At 43.1% G+C, this 19426-nt stretch overlaps 2 protein-coding genes across 9 annotated transcripts in view; one reads left to right on the top strand and one right to left on the bottom strand.

Annotated features, from left to right (window-relative positions):
- Nucleotides 1-221: 221 nt before the first annotated feature.
- Nucleotides 222-3788, bottom strand: LOC131512824 (carbonyl reductase [NADPH] 1). Its single transcript, XM_058731945.1, has 3 exons — nucleotides 3398-3788; nucleotides 2721-2828; nucleotides 222-895 (listed from the first exon to the last, which is right to left on the bottom strand). The coding sequence occupies exons 1-3, from the start codon at nucleotides 3684-3686 to the stop codon at nucleotides 459-461; spliced, it is 834 nt and encodes a 277-aa protein (XP_058587928.1). The 5' UTR covers nucleotides 3687-3788; the 3' UTR covers nucleotides 222-458.
- A 4868-nt stretch (nucleotides 3789-8656) lies between these two features.
- The window catches only part of SETD4 (SET domain containing 4), a 72359-nt gene continuing 61589 nt past the window's right edge, over nucleotides 8657-19426 (top strand). For 3 of the 8 annotated variants that reach the window (XR_009262325.1, XR_009262324.1, XM_058731935.1), the window contains exons 1-3: nucleotides 8934-9151; nucleotides 11760-11928; nucleotides 16583-16678. Coding sequence is in view for 6 of the 8 variants with exons in the window: in XM_058731935.1 (XP_058587918.1) it covers nucleotides 11856-11928; nucleotides 16583-16678 (169 nt within the window). In the remaining 2 variants the exon portion in view is untranslated. Of the gene's footprint in view, nucleotides 8784-8931; nucleotides 9152-9459; nucleotides 9563-10845; nucleotides 11044-11759; nucleotides 11929-16582; nucleotides 16679-19426 lie in introns of those variants that run through there. The other 5 variants (XM_058731937.1, XM_058731940.1, XM_058731939.1 and 2 more) reach the window with 5 other exon arrangements.

The following is a 19426-nucleotide window of genomic DNA, read 5'->3' as shown; positions in this document are numbered from 1 at the left end:
TGCTCATTGGCTTATGTGTTGGCTCTGGGTTCTTTCAGCTACAACAGCAGATCCGAGTAGATCCTATAGGGACTGTGTGGCCTGCAAAGCTAAAAGTATTACTATCTGTCTCTTTCTATAATGTTTGCTTACTCTTGAACTAGACTGTAACTTCTCCTCATCTACTCAGGTGTATTAGATTTTTCTGCTGGTTTCGCATATACAGCCTGTACAAACAGGCATTTTATAAAGAACCATTTATTCATTTCTGGTGTTATTTCACTGATTTCATTTTTCTCTGCCTTTTCACAGCTAAAATAAAAAATCTTTCACAGAATGAGCAGACTACTCAAATACAAGTAGGGATATTTTACACTCTGTTTTGTTTTGGATAGGGATAGTATTGACAGGGAAAGAGTTCTTTTGGGCAAGGGAGGGGGTTTCACAGAGGGCCCCATAGATGGAACCATGAATTCGGTTCACCATTGTTCGACTTTCTTCTCCATAACAAACTCCCCGTGAGGTCCCTCAGCATCTGAGGGCAAAAGGGCCAAGTAGACGGGGGTCTCTGCTCCTTCTTCTGGGCTTTTAGTGGCTCTAGGTCCGGCCATGTCTGTTCTCACCCACCCAGGGCAGCAGGCATTCAGGAGGATCTTGTCCCCTCTCCTCTGCTCACTCAGTTTCCTGGCATGGATTCTGGACAGGACCGTGACACCAATTTTTGTCACTCCATATGCAGTATCAGGCCAGCCCTCCTTCCTGTGCACCCCGTTCTTTGTGTCTTCCACGAACTTGTTCATGAGCCCCACCAGCTCCTCCTCTGTGATGGTTTCACTTCTGAACTTCTGCTGCAGTCCTGGGCCGCAGTTTTTAAGCGATCTGAGGCTCACTATGCTAGACACATTGACCACTCTGCCTAAAATACAACACAAAATGTTATGGAGAAGGGCAAAGAAAGATGAATTCCAGTTTCGCTAAGATTTGGTACTAGAAAATTTCCACTGAAGTATCATGAGTTTGCTGTGAGCATTAATGAAGACTGCCTGCATGAGTCAAGGACAGGACGGTCCTAAACTTGTTATACCCATAATGTCTCCGATGATGCCTGAGAAATGCTCTGGTGGGGAGGGCGCCGAGCAGATGCTCCACAGGAAATCGGAAATGGCTCCTATAAGAACACGCTGACAAGGATGAATGTAGGCCTGAGAACCTGAGTGACATCTCTGTGGCAGATTTGCTCATGTGATATGGACCGAACCAACTGTGAGTGACCAAGTGGGACTCTAGCAATGTGCCAGCATCTCTTGACTCTTATTTTTCTGTTAGATGTGCTACTGCACTGTGACGTGGTGTCACACTGGACTTCTTAGTAAGATTCAACTACCATTTATAAATGAATCATATGATGCTATGGAGTGATGAGCAAATGTACCGGAAGACTGAGTGACCGTCTGCTCAGGATGTAATACTGATGGAAAATGACAAGCCTGATGAAAAACTGGATTTACCTGTCAGCTAATTTCTATACTGTTAAATTAATTAAACAAGGAGGCCATTACTTTGCAGTGGCTCTAATACCCTGGTGGCATATGTAGCAAACCAAAATCAATGCCTGTAAATGCCTCAAACTTACAAAACTGAAACCTAAGGACGACCGATCACAAACAACCAACTAAGCTTGAAGTTACATTCAATCAATAATTTTCTTCCTTTAATTCTGGGTTTTTCTGTATAATAGTCCTTCCCTGAGCACCTGTCAATGGAGCATTGCTAACTACTTCTGGTTTTGTGCTTCCTGATCCAAATACAGTTGAACCTTGACAACCCAGGGATTAGGAATTGCTGAATCCCCATGCAGTAAAAAATCTATATTAACTTCTGATTTCCCCAAAAGTTTACTGATAGCTTGATTTTGACTGAAGGCATATCCATGACATAAACAGTCGATTAACATACATGATGTATTCTTACAATAAAGTAAGGTAGAGAACAGGTTAAGAAAATCGTAAATAAAAGAAAATATATTTATAGTACTGTACGTATGCTTATTGAAAAAAATGTGCATACAGGCAGCCTGAGCAGGCCTGGACAGAGGCAGTGGTGTGGGGCCTCTCCAGGTGACAGCAGGCCTGAGGGACAGTAGAGCTGCCTCATCTGCCTGGAGATATACCACTGGCCTGTGGCCATCTGTGGCACATGTGAGTGTGCAGGCCTTCTGGAGGCGATGGGGAGGGATCTGCACCTGGCCTGGGCAGGGCGTCCTGAGGAGAAAGAGAGGCAGGAAGAGAACTATGTGTGTCTGGGACTCTGGGAATGTTCTAGGCAGGTGACAGAGTTTAGGGGGCCCTAACAAGTTTGGATAGGGAAGAGTCCACTAGCCTGAATAAGATCACTCAGAGGGAGGGAGAGGGAGAAGGAAGGGTCCAGGAAGAAATCCCCAGGGAAGTGCACCGGTGAGGACACAGAGCCAGAAAAAGGCCTCTGGGAGGAGAGTTTGGAATGAAGATATAAAGGAGAAGAAGAAGCCAGTTGTGAAAGGCCAGTGGGACAGAGGGCACTGCTGAGTGCTGGACACGTGTGTACAGAGTCCTGAGGGGAAGGGCACCTGTCCAGGTGGGGATACAGCAGGGAGGCCAGTGTGGCTGAGCAGGGAGAGGGAGCAGGGCCCGCAGATGAAGTCATAGAGGCAGCGGCAAGATCATTCCAGAAACACCACTGCCTGGGTCCCTTGTCACACCTACCTTGGGGTTTCACTAGAGGCAGCAGTTCTGTGCACACGTCTCGGGTACCAAAGAAGTTTGTTTTCATCGTCACTTCCGCTTGAATATGAAACGGTGTCGGATCATTGGCTTTCAGGGAGAAAGAGATTAGCGTTAATAGCAGCCATGTGGTAAAATTCCACAGAATGGCATATGAAGGAAAAGTGCATGTGAAATGTGGTGAATTTTTTGTAAAACTGGCCTCTAGTTCATAGTATTGTGCCAATGACAATGTCCTCATTTGATAAGGTTGGAGAATGTTGTAAGATGGCACCATCTTGGGGAGGGTGGGTGAAGGGGGCACACACGGGATCTGTGTTCACCAATTTGTGCCATTTTCTTGTTTATTTCAAAATGCATTAAAAATCCACCCAACTGCCCTAAAGCCCAATCCCAGAGAAACCCTGTGACAACCTGGAAAGAATCCGAGGAGTCTTAGGAAACACAAAGGTCACTCTCGATGAAAAGCGCTGTGATTCCCCTGGGACTTGGCTCCAGCCCCACCCCTCTCCCCCATCCCTCCTTCAGCCCTACGGAGCCATTTGGGACGCCACAGGCGCTGAGGGCCCCACCGCAGCGATTTCCCCAACAGATGCAGCCCACCCTGGCTGGAGGTGCTCCGTGGTGTCCACCTCCCCCGCGTGCCCCCATCCCCTTACTCTTGAAGGCGATGCCCGCGTTGTTGACCAGCACGTCCAGGCCCCCGTACTCCTTGCGCAGGAAGTCGCGCAGGACGCGGATGCTCTGCAGGTCGTCGATGTCCAGCAGGTGGAAGCGGGGGCTCAGTCCTTCGGCCTGGAGCCGCTGCACTGCCGCCTGTCCCCGCGCCTCGTCCCGCGCCGTGAGCACCACGTCCCCCGAAAACTGCCGGCACAGGTCGCGCACGATGGCGAAGCCGATACCCTTGTTGGCCCCGGTTACCAGAGCCACGCGGGTGTGTGACGACATGGTTGCGCGTGGGGTGCACGAAGTACTTGCGCGGGGAGCGGACCTTCAGAAGGCGTTCGCTGCGCTCGGTGCCTCTGGAGTTTACGCACAAAGTTCGGCGCGCCTGCGCGGGGTTAGAGGGCGCTAGGAGCGCGCGGGCGGGACGCACCTCCCCCTTAGGGCGTGGCTTCCCGGGAACCTCCCAGGGCTGGTGGAGAATGGGAAGGGCCGGTGGGTGGCAGAGGCTGGTTAGGTAGCTGCCCGCCTGGCAGCGGAGAGAATCTTTCTATTTGGCCATGTCCCTCATTGAGTCTAAACTGAGCCTGTATCCCTGGTTCTCCAAGGGTTTTTCTTTGTATCCTCTCAACTATTCAACCATTGACTTGTGTAATTCAACAAATAGGGCATTTGTAGGGACTTTTTTGTTTGTTTTTCCGGGTGAGGAAAAAAAATCTCTTGAGGTGTTTGGAACTATAGTTGTGGAATAAGCTAGGAGATCAAGTGTGTGTTGTTTTCTTCCCTAAGTATGTGAAAGCAAATCTACCGGTTTGTCCTTGGTTGGTTTTCACGTTAGAGTGGGGAACAGTCACTAAATCGTCACAGGGTTACCTCCCCCGACACTTGCAGGGTCATCAGGTTACTTGTATGCAGGTTCTGCAGTGTACAGGTGGAAGGAGGGGTTTGAAGCCCTTTCTTACATTCAAAATAACTTGTCAGGGTGCATCTTATTTTCCCCATTTTATTTTTTATTATTTTTTTAATGTTTATTAATTTTTGAGAGAGAGAGGGAGTGAGTGGGGGAGCAGCTGAGAGAGAGGGAGACACAGAATCGGAAGCAGGCTCCAGGCTCTGAGCTGTCAGCACAGAGCCTCATGCGGGACTTGAACCTGTGAATCCGGAGATCATGACCTGAGCTGAGGTAGACCACTTAACCAACTGAGCCACCCAGGCGTCCCTCCCCATTTTAAAGTGGGGAAATGGATTCTAAGAAGTTCATAAATTAGGTCAATGGTGGGAAATGAATTTTCTTTTTTCTTAAATTTTTTTTTTAATGTTTATTTATTTTTTGAGAGAGACAGAGACAGAATGCGAGTGGGTTAGGGGCAGAGAGAGAGGGAGACACAGAAGCAGATGCAGGCTCCAGGCTCTGAGCTGTCAGCGCAGAGCCCGATGCGGGGCTCGAACTCACAAACCGTGAGATCGTGACCTGAGCGGAAGTCGGATGCCCAACCGACTGAGCCACCCAGGCGCCCCTCTTATTTCTTATTTACAACAGAGGAAAAGGGGACTATGAAACCAAATCTCATTTCTGCACTGCCTGGTATGATAGCCATGAGTGGCTATTTAAATGTAAATTTAATCGAAATAATACAACTTAAAATTCGGTGCTTAGTTACATTAGCCATATTTCAAGCGCTAGTAGTCACATGTATTAGTGGCCGCTGTTTTGGATAGTGCAGATCTATAGTATCTCCATTACAACAGAAAGTTACAAGCAGTGCTTTAGATAGTTTCCAATTATGTTGCAATTCAAGGTGGGTTTCCAATTAGTTGCAAAAAACAATTTGGGAAACCCCTTTGCTTCTTTTTGACCCAAATTTTTATTGAGATAATTGCAGATTTGTATATAGCAGTAAAAAAAGATACAGAGATTCCTTACGCTTTACACAGTTTTCATCTATGGTAAAATTTTTCAACAATATAGTAGGATATCATAATAAGGATAGTCACATGAAAACAATCCATCAATCATATTCGGATTTCCTCAGTTTTACTTGTACTTATTTGTGTATTTGGATCTATACAATTTTATCACATGCTTGGGTTTGTCTGTCCACCACTAGAGATGTTGAAAACATTTCCATCAGCACAAAGATCTCCATTGTTGCTTTTTTACAGCCAAACATCTTTCTGTTGCCCACCCCCGCCTCCACTCAATTCCTTGGGAAGCAGTAATCTGTTCTTCATTTAAAAATTTTATTGTTTCAAAAATGTTATAGAGATGGAGTTGTGCAGTGTAACCTTTGGGGATTTATTTTTTTTTCACTCAAGATAACTAAATGCTTTGTTTTGGATTTTCTCCTTTATCAAAGTGTATACTTGGTCTGTCATTTGCTGGCCTCCCTCCACACCACTCCCTACTTTCTTCTATACTTGGGGTGAGCCAGTGTGAAAAGGAAGTGGGATGAATTAAATTCACTAAATTAAGCCACAGAGATAGTACATAGTGTGCAGGGAACTTTGGGCATGGTGAGAGGCCTGCTGTTTCAAAAGGCAAAACAAGAGGACCACGAATCATATTTTCTGCCTGATTTGTTTATCCTTTTGGTACTTGTACGAACACAAGACTTGATGGCCAATGACGCAGGATGCTCAAGAAAATGCAATGCATAAAATATCACACAGAAATATGAATTTAGCTTATGATGAAAGTGGTATTAACAATTATGGGGGTAAGAAAGAACTATCCCAAAAATGATTGCATAATGTACACTGATTAATTTCTAACAAGACAAAAAAGTGCCTTCTCACTTCTTAAATTTATAGTTTTATAAATGTAACCATAAAACAAGTGTAAGGAAATATAACTAAAATTTGTGGGAAAAGGACTTTGTAAGCATAAGAACAGGGGAAGCATCACAAAGGAAAGGACAGATTTAAGTATGGGAAATGTTTTGGAACTTTATTTTTTTGAAAAGCATGCTAATTTAAAGCCAGTGAATTAATTTCTGTTTTGATGATTTTTATCTTTTTTTTCCCCGTCACATTTGGGTCTCGATCCTGGTTGTGTATTTGCGACGTCACCACCACTTTCCATACACAGCACCTTGTCTGACCTCTGAACAACTTGAGAAAGAAAACAAAAGAGTAAAGATGAAGGCCCCAGATCTCTGTTAGTACTGCTGATGTTTAGCATGGAAGATACTCGTTAGTTGTGAGTCAAGTCTGAGATCATCCTGGCTGCTATATGGAGAAAGAATTTTTATCATGTCTTTTAACTTGTGGAATAAACCCACATCTTTACTACCCACTGGTTCAAAGCAGTTGTTCTGTCCTAAAGTACCCAGTTCTATGGTGTCTACTAACATAAAAGATGTAGGAAAACAGTATTGTTGAATGACAAGTTATGAAGCTCTTAGGGTCTTCCCTTGCCCACAATTATTTACCCTCACAGAACTCTGACACTGGCTTTTCTTCTTACATTCTAAGCTTGTTCAATAAGCCTTCTTAAAAGGGTGGTGCATGAATTTTAATTCCCGGAATCAAATTGTGACTGAGCTGCTTAGGAGATATGAAAATCTAAGCAATGTATTTAATTTTATCAAAGATAAGCAACGCTGGATACTGGTTAAGGTGGTAAGGACAGATTTTAATCAGTAAGATACTATTGAAACAGGAAATTGGGTCCAGCGTGAAATGAACTTAACTTGGATTTGTACAGAGGTGGCTGAGTGTTTTAAAGGGAGAATAAGGGCACAGAGAGGGGGAATGGAGGGGCTTGAGTAGAGTCAGGGAAATGAAGAATTACCAAGAGTGTGTCAGTGTAAATGCCATTAGGCCAGCTGTGTGGGCTACACAGAGACTGGGAGACAGAGGCCCTATCTTTTCTGATGGTAACATTTCAAATCCTTAAGACACTACTGAGGTGTAAGAGATAGATTTATACCTCAAATGGACAGAGGAAGGACTCAAATTGTGAATCCTTTTTAGTAAATCCTCTAATAAAGGGTGCTGAAGGGCCCATTATCAATTGTTGGTTAGAACAAACAGATATTCTTTTGGCAGGTATGGAGGGCTAGGGTCACCTTAAGGATGTGGCTGTGAGCTATTAGAAACTATGTTAGTGTTTGCTTTTTGAAAATATAATGCTAAGTCTTTTAATTTGTGTGTGTAGGGGGCGGGTAGTGGATGAAACCAGTTGTTCTGAGTTTGTACTTTTCATAGGCCAGGGTTGAGGTCTAGTTGAGAAGCGGCCTGAGAGCAGCCTGGCTTGAGTTTGCTGAAGGGGAGCATCTTTGTCAATTCCCATCTAGGAAAAGGTAGTAGACATTTTTTTCCTCCCTCATGAAAGGAAAATACTTGTTTCATGTGATCCTTTTCTTCCTGTCTTGAATGCATTTGTGTGAGATTGTGATGCTGGAGCTGCAGAAAAACTGTCTTGACCAGGTGAGAATTAGAAAGAGCCTTGATCCTTGATGACGGCATGAATCATTGATTCACACTGAAACGACGTTTTCCAGTCCCCCTTTTACTTTTCAATAAACGTAATTTTAGAATGGATTTGCTGAAAAGTGGCAAATGTACTAGAGAACTTCCATATACTCCTCATCGAATTCTATTATTAGAATCTTACTATTATTGGTCACAAGGAAGCAACATGGAACAGTAGTATTGACTAAGCTCCGTGCTTTATTTGGATTTTACTAGCTTTCCCCTTAGAACCCTTTTTCCTTTCCGGGATGCCCTCCAGAATACCGCATTACATGTAACTGTCATGTCTCCTTAATTTTCTCCGCCTAATGAGACTCTCAGAGTTCACTTGTTTTATACGAACTTGACAGCTTTTGTCAATGTACATGGTCGGGTGTTTTTGGGTTTGTCTGGTATTTTCCGCAAGGAAGAACTGGGGTTATGAGGTTTCGGGAGGAATACCAGAGATGAACTACCCTTCTTACATATGGTGAACCCAACATCAACATGATTACCATGAATCCTCATCACGTGACCAGGGAGTATCAGCCAGGTTTCTCCACTGTAGTTAATACTCTCCCCTTTCCCCAATGTACTCTCTGGAAGCAAGTCACTAAGCATAGATGGCAATCAAGGCGGGGAAGGAGGCAGAAATTGAGCTCCATATCCAGGAAGGATTTGAACTTCGGTAAAGACGGTACCGGGAGAGCTACGCTAAAGAACGTGAAGTGGGGCGGGACTAACCGAGTAAAGGGGCGAGGCCGGGTCGGCCGGGGAAGGGAAGGGCGGGGCGGGGTCAAGGCAAAGGTTGGCAGGTAGGGCCTGACGCTGTCTGCTAGGACGCTACCTCGGCCCGAGTCGGTGGATGGAGGGACCAGGCGGGGCCTGGTGGCTTTAGGGGCCGGGTCGGGACGCACGCCGGAGGAGGTTCGTCCCCTCTACTAGGGAAGGAAAGCCTCCGCAGGCCAGCTCTACTCCGTCGAACCCAGCCTCGACGCCCCGGCACCGCTGGCTCTTCTCATCTCTGACTCCGGCTGAGCGGGCCGGGGCGGAGCGGCCGTGGCGTTTCCGGGAACCTGGGCGCACGCGCACACGAAGGCGCAGGCGCAGTCGCACGCCAGGAAGCGCGGGCCACAGCACCGCGGGTCGCCTGAGGACTTGGGTTGGTCAGGACTCGAAGCGGGCGTGGCAGCTCGACCTCTCCGTGTGACGCTGGGCTCTTGCCTTAACCCACGTTTCCCTGGGGCGCTGATTTTGGTTTCCTCGTGCGGTGTGCCCGGCGCCGCCGCCGCGAGGTGAGCCGGCAGGACGACGGGGAGACGGAAAGCGGTGAACCCGGGGTCCCGGTCCCGGGGTCGGGGAGCGCTGGAGCTCTCCGTATGTTTTCACTGTTCGGGGTGAAGAGAACAGCTCAGCTCGCAGACCCCCACCAGGCCTGGCGTTACGCTGCGACGGCCGTCGCCCCCGTCACCTGGACGTCCTTCAGCGGGTGTAGCCGCTTAAACCGCGGTCGAGTCGCGCTGGGGGTGCGCGGGAGCCTGCGGCCGGGAGTTCGTACCGCCGGGGCCGAGACCCGGCCTCCCGTGCGAGTCCGTGCCTGTGGGAGCGAGGCCCGTGGCGTTCGTCGCGCTGTCACCCGGCGTCCGGGTGCGGGCGGAGCGCTGGGCACCGGAGGGGACGGGCCGCGGTTGGCCTCGGGACTTGGGGTAGATCAGTGAGCCTTCCCCCCGCGGGGGTGGGGTCGCCATAGCGCCAGGACTTCTTCCTCGTTTCCGTCCGGTGTTTACGAGTCGAAGAGTTTAAAAGCAGTCCTGTGGTTACGCTGCATACATATGCCCGCCCCTAAGGAACAGTCCTGTTGTGTCACTTATGTGTTGAGACATATGTAAGGCAGAGGACAGGAGGCTGCCAAAGGAATAGTAAAGGCCCCCTGCCCGGGCACGTCTTTTGAATAACCTTCCTTAAATCCTCTTGTTTTATAAACATACAGGATGCGTCAAAAGCCAACCCCAATGGGATCATTGAATGTTCTGCAACTTTATTTTTTTTCACTTAATGTATCTTGAACACAGTGCATACCTTCCTCTTTTTAATGGCTGCATAATACTCCACTCCATTGTCTGTATCATGCTGATGTGCTTAATGGATTTCATTTTTTATGCTTCCAAAGAAGTACCATGTAGAAACTGCAGTGGTCATTTTTTAGCAGGACAATACCATTTTTTAAAATTTAAATTCACGTTAATTAACATATAGTGTACTGGTTTCAGGAGAATTTAATGATTAATAATTTAATGATACAGTAACACCCAGCAAGTTCCCTCCTTAATGCTTATCACCCATTTAGCTCATCCCGCTGTCCACCTCCCCTCCACCAACCCTCAGTTTGTTCTCTGTCTTTGAGAATCTCTTATGGTTTGTTTCCCTCTCTGTTATTATCCTGTGTTTTTCCCTCCCTCCCCCGATGTTCACTGCTTTGTTTCTTTTTATTAAAAAAATTTTTTTAATGTTTATTTATTTTTGAGAGACATAGAGAGAGAGACAGAATGCAAGCAGGGGAGGGGCAGAGAGAGAGGGAGACACAGACTCCGAAGCAGGTTCCAGTGTCTGAGCTGTCAGTACATAGCCTGATGCGGGGATCGAACCCATGAGCCAGGAGATCATGACCTGAGCCGAAGTTAGACTCTTAACTGAGCCACCCAGGTGTCCCCATCTGCTTTCTTAAATTCCACATATGTTGGGGCACCTAACTGGCTCCGTTGGTTAAGCATCACACTTCACCTTAGGTCATGATCTCAGGGTTCTTGAGTTTGAGCCTTGGGTCGGGTCTGGGCTGACAGCTCAGAGCCTGGACCCTGCTTGAGATTCCGTGTCTTCCTCTCTCTCTCCGCCCCTCTCCCCCTTTCTCAAAAATAAATAAAAAAATTCCACATATGGAAATCATTGTTGCAATTGGCAAGATTTCATTGTTTAAAAATTTTTTTTAACATTTATTTATTTTTGAGAGAGCGAGAGAGACAGAGACAGAGTGTGAGCAGGGGAGAGGCGGAGAATAATGGAGACACAGAATCCAAAGCAGGCTCCAGACTCTGAGCTGTCAGCACAGCCTGATGTGGGGCTAGAACCCACAGACTGTGAGATCATGACCTGAGCTGAGGTCGGATACTTAACCAGCTGAGCCACCCAGGTGCCCCAAGATTTCGTTCTTTTTGAGTGCTGAGTAATATTCCAACAGTCTGTAGATTTCACGATCATTTCTTTGTTTTGTCTGCCTTCTTGGTGGTCATTTCCTCTGTAATTTGTTGCAAACTCCCATTTACTTCTATTGATTTCAGGATCCTAGTTCTAAGAACAAATTACTTCACATTGAAAGAGCATTTAAAGAAAAACAAACTGCTTAGAGAGAGGGAGCATGTGTGTGCGAGTGGGGAAGGAGTAGAGAGAGAGGGGGAGAGAGTCCCAAGGAGGCTCTTTGCTGTCAGCGCAGCGGGGCTCATGAATTGTGAGATTATGACCTAAGCTGAAATCAAGGGTCAGACTCAACCAAGTGAGCCACCCAGGCATCCCAGAATGTTTTCTTTTTTCCTCTAAGACTTAGCTTATAGAAGCTTTATGGCCATTGTTTTTTCCAAGTATGTTAGGTTGGTGCTTAGTAAATGTGATTTGAATTGAGATACATAAGTCACCAAAGCACACAGTGGTGAAATAGTTGAGGATTTTGACGATTAATCAGCATTTAGTAGGACCTTAACATAAAACTGTTTCAGAGGGAGCAATATAATGAGCAGTCCCTTACTGCATAAGGAATGATGATTTAGCTTACAGTATAAACGGTTTGTGTACAGAAACACTAGAGAAATGGTTTAGCAAATAACATAAGCTTGTGTATTCAAATCCTTGTAGGTACAAAGAACAGTGCTTATCATACAACTGGAAAGAAAGGCAAAGAAAAAGCTTTTATATTAGATTGGGCACCTGAACAGAAACTGCAGTTTTGATATGAAGATGGGAAGAGGAAGAACAAGCCGGGTCAGGAGACGGAAACTCTTCAGAAGTTCTGTATCAAGAGGAGGTACAGTTTTGATCTTTTGGTGCCAGTGGTGAAGAAAAGGAATCTTTTGTTGATTGGTATTAACAGACACATGTAGCTTTTCTCAGAGGCCCATGGGCAATGTTCAAAGAGAATATTAATACTCTTTTTAGGAATACCATTATGTTCTTTTAAACTCTTGTGGGAATGTCAGTGTATTTCTCAGTGCTTCACCTGTGTCTTCTCTGGGAATGACTCCAGGTTTCTGTTTCCAGTCCTGACCTTTCTCTTGACCTATAGCTACCTGTAGAATATCAGCGTTTGGATGTAAATTCATCATTCCAGATTCAGCATAACTGAGTCTGAGCAAGACATTGTATGTGGAACTGCTTGGCCAACAAATGCAGTTGTTATTTTTGATAAAAATTAATAAAACTTTTCCTACTTGATCCCAGGCCTGTCAGCACCATCTTAGGCAATCTTTTCCAATTTCTTTCTTTGCTCTCTCTCTCGCTAGCGTCCTACTACATCTTGTCTAGTTTTTGTCAGGTAGCTTCCCCCTCTCCCTTCTACTACCGAAAGATGATTTCAGCTTGTTCTTTGCTGGGTTATCTACACCCTTGTTTTTCTTCCCTGCTTATTTTTCCATTTGTTACTCTCAGTCTAACTTTCCTAAGGGACTGTTCTCATGTTGCCTTTTTGGTTTAAAAGCTTCCAGGGATCCTCGTTCCGTTTTGCATGATAGATGAACTCCTCCTGCCTAACATTACCTTCCTTACGAGGGGGCTTCACCCTGCTATCGCATGTACCAGAAGTATGTTCTCCACTCGCCGCTCCCTGGACACACCCCACATATGTCTGCCTCTGTCGTTCCTCTGAATCCTTCTTCAGTCTAGAACAGCTGTTTTCCTTCTCCTTGCTTATTCAGCTTTTCTCCAGCCTTTAAGACTGAGCTGAGGTCTTATTTTTTTGGCAATGCCATTTTCACTTTTTACTAATGTCACCCTTTGCTAAGATGCTTATTGGGTGTTATTCTTAAAGACCTACTTACTGGTTTTTTAGTTGTTTCTCATGGAGGTCTTATTTCCCAACTAAGATGTCAACTTTTGAGGTTGAAGAACATGTTGAACATTCCCCACTGTTTCTAACATAGTGCTCTGTATATAGTAGTTGCTCATTAAATGCTCACTGATTAAATGCTCTTACTGTAAAATCTATTCTCTAGTTTATGGTAACATATTTTGGAAGCCTTATATTTTGGATGGTGTTTTTAGAAAAGTTTTATTGAGGTATAATTGACATATAGTGAATGCCGCATATCAAGATCATGAACATATCCATCCATCTCAAGAAGTTTCCTCGATTCCCCTTGTAATCCTTTCCTTTTGCCCCTCTTTAACAACAGCCCCCATCCAGGCCACCCCTGATCTGCTTTCTGTCACTATTGATATATTTGTGTTTTATATTTTCATATAACCATATAGTATGTCATATAATAATATATAGTATTTGGCTTCTTTTACTTAGCATAGTTATTTTGAGATAATTGTGTCTATCAATATTTATTGTTTTTTATTGCTGAATACATTCCATGATTTGTTTGTCTTCTTGATGTACATTTGGATTGTTTTCTTTTTTTTTTTTTTTTTTTTTTTGCCTGTTAAAAATAAAGCTGTTAATGAACATTTGTGTACAGTCTTTGCTTTTGCATGGACACATGATTTCTCTTCTCTTGGGTCAATACCTAGGAGTAGAAAGACTGGATCATATGATAGATATATGTTCAGCTTTTAAAAAGAAACTGTCAAGCAGTTTTTCAGTGTGGTTGTATAATTTCCACCAGCAGTTCGTGAGAGTTCCAGTTGCTCCACATTTTTGCCGACACTTCTTACTGTCTTTTTGATTGTAGCCGTCCTAATGGGTAGAAGTGCTGTCACATTGTGGTTTTGATGTGTATTTTCCTAATGACTGGTGAGCTTATTTGCTATTTACATAGGCATTCTTTGGTAAACTGTTTAGATCTTTTGCCCATGTTTTTATTAGGTTGTTTTCTTTTTCATCTTCTTTTTTTATTTTGTTTTCTGGTTATGTTAAGAAAGGCATTCTCTTCCATTACATATTCTTTCTGGCTCTTATTTGTACTTGTGATGGCTGTTGATTTCTTTTTTTTTTTTTTTTTAATTTTTTTAACGTTTATTTATTTTTGAGACAGAGAGAGACAGAGCATGAACAGGGGAGGGGCAGAGAGAGAGGGAGACACAGAATCGGAAACAGGCTCCAGGCTCTGAGCGGTCAGCACAGAGCCCGACGCGGGGCTCGAACTCAAGGACCGTGAGATCATGACCTGAGCCGAAGTCGGACGCTTAACCGACCAAGCCACCCAGGCGCCCCGTGGCTGTTGATTTCTACACCTTGATTTTTTACGACACTGTGTTAGTAAATTCTCTTCTATCTGTCTTTTTGCACTATTATTCTTTTATTGTTTTTTGAGCTGAAAATGATAATTTTTATTTATTTATAGCTTATTTAATTTTTAAAACTCCAGTACAATTAATGTAGAGTATTATACTAGTTTCACGTGTACAATACAGTGATTGCACAATTGTGTACATTACTCAGTGTTCATTTTAAGTGCACTCTTAATCCCCATCAACTATTTCCCCTCCCCCCCGCCCCCCTCCCCTCTATAACCATCGTTTGTTCTCTATATTTAAGAGTCTGTTTTTTTATCTCTTTTTTTCTTTGTTTCTTAAATTCCATGTATGAGTGGAATCATATGGTATTTGTCTTTCTCTGAATGACTTATTTCACTTAGCATTATACTCTCTAGATCCATCCATTTTGTTGTAAATAGCAAGATTTCATTCTTTTTTTTTTTTTGGTCGAGTAGTATTGCAGTGTGTGTGTGTGTGTGTGTGTGTGTGTACCACCTCTTCTTTATCCATTCATCTTGTCAGTGGCCACTCGAGCTGCTTTCGTAATTTGGCTATTGTAAATAAGGCTGCGGTAAACATAGGGGTGCACATATCTTTTGGAATTAGTGTTTTTGTATTCTTTGGGTAAATACCCAGTAGTGGAATCACTGAGTGATATGGTAATCCTATTTTTAAAAAATTTTTGAGGAAGCTTCTTACTGTCTTTGTCAGTGGCTGCACCAGTTAACATTCCTACCAACAGTGCATAAGTGTTCCTTTTTCTCCACATGCTCACTCATACTTGTTTTGTTTATTGTGCTTTTGATTTTAGCCATTCTAAAATCACAGGTGTGAGGTAATATCTCATTGTGGTCTCGATTTGCATTTCCCTGATGACGAGTGAGGTTGAGCATCTTCTCATGTGTATGTTGGCCATCTGGATGTCTTCTTTGGAAAAATGTCTTGTTTTCTTTTTCTTGACTACTGAGAGTTCTTTAGATATTCTGGATACAAGTCTTTGATCAGATAGGTGTTGTGCAAATGTTTTCAATTATTCTGTGGCATTTCTTCACATGCTTTTAACAGTGTCTTTCTTTTGAAGAACAGAAATTTAAAATTTTAATAAAGTCCTGTTTATCAATTTGTTGTTTCAGGGATATTCCTTTTGGTGGTGTACCTAAGAAATTTGCAACCCTGGGTTGCAAAGATTTTCTAGTATGTTTTCTAGTAGTAGTTTCGTAGTTTTAGGCTTTATATTTAAGTCTGTGATTAATTTTGAGTTAATTTTTATAGATGGTGCAAGATAGGAATAAGTGCATCCTTTTTTGCTTATGTAGATCCAGTTCTTTCAGCAACATTTATTGAAAAAACTATCCTTTTCCACTGAATTGCTTTTGCACCTTTGTAAAAAATCATCTCTTCATATACTTGTGAGTCTGTTTTTGGATTTTCTTTTCTGTCCCATTGATTTCTTTATTAGTCTTGATGACAGTATTACATAATCTTGGTTACTATGGCTTATAATAAGTTTTGAAATCAGTATTTCAAAGTGGTTTTGACTATTGTAGGTCCTTTGCATTTTCATATGGCTTTTAGAATCATTTTGTCAATTTATACAAAATGTCTGCTTGAATTTTGATTGGATCATATTGAATCTATAGATCACTTTGGGGAGAATTTGACATTTTAACAATGTTGAGTCTTCTAATCCATAAACAAGGTATATTTCTCCATTTATTCATGTTACTGACTTGAGATCTTTAAAAAAAATTATTTTTAATTGTGATAAAATACACATAACTTAAAATTTACCATTGTAACCATTTTTAAGTATACTCCAGGAATGTTAAGTACATTCATATTGTTGTGTGATGAATCTCCAGAACTCTTTTCATCTTGTAGAACCGAGAGTCTATACCCATTAAGTAGTAACTCCTCATTCTTCACTCTTCCCTAGCCCCTAGCAACAACCATTCTGCTTTCTGTTTCAATGATTTTTCATCAGGTGTGTAGGTTTTTTGTTAGATAGTCTTCATCAGATTCAGGAAATTTTATCCTTGCCTTGTTGGCATTATTTCCAGGAATGAATGTTAGATTTTATCAAATGTTTTTCCTGAATCTTTGAGGTGATCATGGTTTTTCTTTTCTAGTTCACATTATTTAGTCATATTTTAAAATTTATTCTCTTTTATAATAGCACTGTGTGAGACCATTACTTCTTAAATGGTGATCTGATTACATATTGATCTTATACTCCATTTTTTCTTTTCTCTCTTGATTAGTGAATGAGAGCTACAAGCCTGAATTTATAGAGCTTAAGAAGTGGCTGAAAGATAGAAAGTTTGAAGATACAAACTTAATACCTGCTTGTTTTCCAGGTAAGGCCTGTTATTCAAGTCTCATGACTTTTTTCACATGAGAGACGTGTGGGCCCAGGTGATAGGAAAACACGTGTAGTTCTTAAAGGTGGTCTGTATTCTGTCTGGGAGCACATCTTCTGTTGTGTCTCAGGCTTCCTACTTTGTAGCTGTCATATTTATTTATCCTTCGCCTTCTTTTAAAAATAAGTTGAAGTGGCTTATGGGGAGAAGTTCCCAAGTGGTGAAATAATATCAAAAATTATAAAAGGAAAATGAGCATAGAAAAATAAGGTGAAGGCAGGGATAAGAATAATACATAAAAGCCCTGATTCTAAAATCTTATTGTACACCTGGGAGGTGAGCCACAAATTTGACTTGTCTTTCCAGTGGCCAGACACTTTATATGATCAACACCTGAGTCTTTGTGTTCTGTAAAGAAAATTAAATTGTTTACATGGCAGAAGTGCAGGTATTCCTGGAAGAGACCTGAAGGAAATGTCTTTGCTGGGTCTTCATAGGGAAGACATTTATGTAATGTACCTGGTGTCCTTATCATCATGCTTATGGTGGTTTCATGGGATTTTTCAAGCCATGCAGGCTGATGGGATTATTCCATAGCTCACGTGAGTCAAAACAGTTTTCTAAGAGAAGGAGGTTCCAAACAACCAGTTGAGGTGCTCATTCTCTTGTGGTGCGGCTCGAGGAGAGGAGTCCTTAGGAAGGCCTCAGCTGGCTTGTGGCTGTGCTCCCCAAGTGTTAGAGGAGGAGCCCTCTGTGTGCCTTCTGTGTGGCCGTAGCTTTAACAGTCACCTAAGCAGAGGCCAATTAACATAATTTTCTGAAGTTCAGGAGCTTGATGTGGAGTTTGGATTAGCATTTTCTTCTGGAACATTCTCTCATAGAAGTTGGCAGCTTGTTCTGGGTGTGTGCCTGCATACCACCAATTCCATCCAGAAGTGGGCTTGAGGTATCCGCGGAGAGGACCAAGATGCTTTTCGGAAGGATTCTGGGTCTGGTGTAGCATAGAGACTGCTGTGCTGTCAGGGCAGGTACAGCACACTTACCTTACAGAAAATTAAACCGTATGCCTCTTGAGTGCTCCTTTTGGCCACTGAGGTGATTAAGTAGCCATTACATAATTTGATTTTGAGTAGATTAACTTCCCTATACATCACCAAGATAAATAATTGACCACGGGTGGGCCTGGTTGAATGAGGTGATGTGTGTAGTTATTCCCTATGCGTCAGTTACACATGGTGACTTTGGGCTAAAATACTTGCCATTATCTGTTAGGACTACTCCTATTTAAGACGGTAAACCTTTTTTGTCAGGCTCTAACGGAATGTTGAACTTTCTGTTTTTGTGTGTCAAGCATAAAAAATAGTAAAAGCCATGCTCTTAGATTTGACTGGATGGAGTTCTTCACAAGATGATCAAGAGGACATAGTGTCAGGCATGGACTTGTGCCTTTGGCCTGTCTATGCCTCAGATGTCTCTTTGCCTTAAGAAGGATAGGATTAAAATTAGCAGGCAGGGATTGGCATATGCTTAAATGGGATGCCTGAAAATAAGTAATCCATCTATAATTTAGAGCGGTAAAGAGTTACCGTTTTTAGTGGGAACAACTGTCTCTGGGCCCACCTCCAGATTCGTGGTCACAGAGAAGCTAAAGCAAAACGGTTTGGTAATGATCAGAGCCCACTACTTACATTTCTAGGGGCAAAGAACCTTCTGTCTTAGTCAGTTTGGGCTGCTGTAGCAAATTACCATAGACTGGGTAGCTTAAACAGCAATTTCGTTCTCACAGTTTTGGGGCTGGGAAGTCCAAGATCATGGCATGGGCAGATTGAGTGTCTGGAGAGGACTGATTCCAGGTTTGCAAATTGCCATCTTCGTGTTGGGCCCTCACGTGTTGGAGAGCAGGGAGCTAGACAAGCTTTCTGGTCTCTTCCTACTGCTGCCATAGGCACCAAGTCCCATTCACGAGGACTCCATCCTTATGACCTAATCACTTATCGAAGGCCACACTTCCTAACATCTTCACATTGTGGGTTGGGATTTCAACATATCTTCTCTAAATGCTTTATATATTTTTAGCTCTTAATCTGATGGGAGGGAACATTTGTGGGAGTCTGTCCAGGTATACAAAATTCTGGGGACTTAATCTTGGTTTGTGGAGGGGCAAGGCAAGACTCCTAAGTTGCAAGCAGGATTCAGTCTTTAGACTCTCACCTGATTTGAGTACTGACCCTACTATTTCCTTTTGCCACCAGAAGCACTGGCCAATCTGGGTCTCCCAGTTAGATTTATGATTGCAGAAATTTTAAGGTGCTGGGAAGTCTGTAATAAGCTTTACTTTTATAAGATCCTAATGGCCACCTCCTACCTTGCCTTAGTAAGTGCAGGTTTCTGTGATTTGTTTTCTGATATTGAACACTATGTTGTAGAAATACAGGTGAAGTATCTCCCAGATTTATTTCATATGCCAGGTTCTGTTCGTATATATATATATTGAAGAGAAATTTCCACTTAGATTAGTATGCGGGTCTTTTAAAGGATGACCTTGTAGAAAAAAAAAAATCCTCCCATTAGTAATTGGTTCCAGGAAGGGTTCTGGCCCACAGGGGTGATTAACTCTGCTGTGGGACATACAGAAGATATTTAAATAAGTTCTTAAAACCAAATACTGAACAGACAGTATGCTTCTGGGTGGGGAGATGAGTTATGACTCGTCAAATCAGACTTGGCAGACCCCTGATCCAGGAC

This window comes from Neofelis nebulosa, chromosome 5 (assembly GCF_028018385.1).
Source record: "Neofelis nebulosa isolate mNeoNeb1 chromosome 5, mNeoNeb1.pri, whole genome shotgun sequence".
Classification (NCBI taxonomy): domain Eukaryota; kingdom Metazoa; phylum Chordata; class Mammalia; order Carnivora; family Felidae; genus Neofelis; species Neofelis nebulosa.
This window is presented reverse-complemented; position numbering and strand designations above follow the sequence as displayed.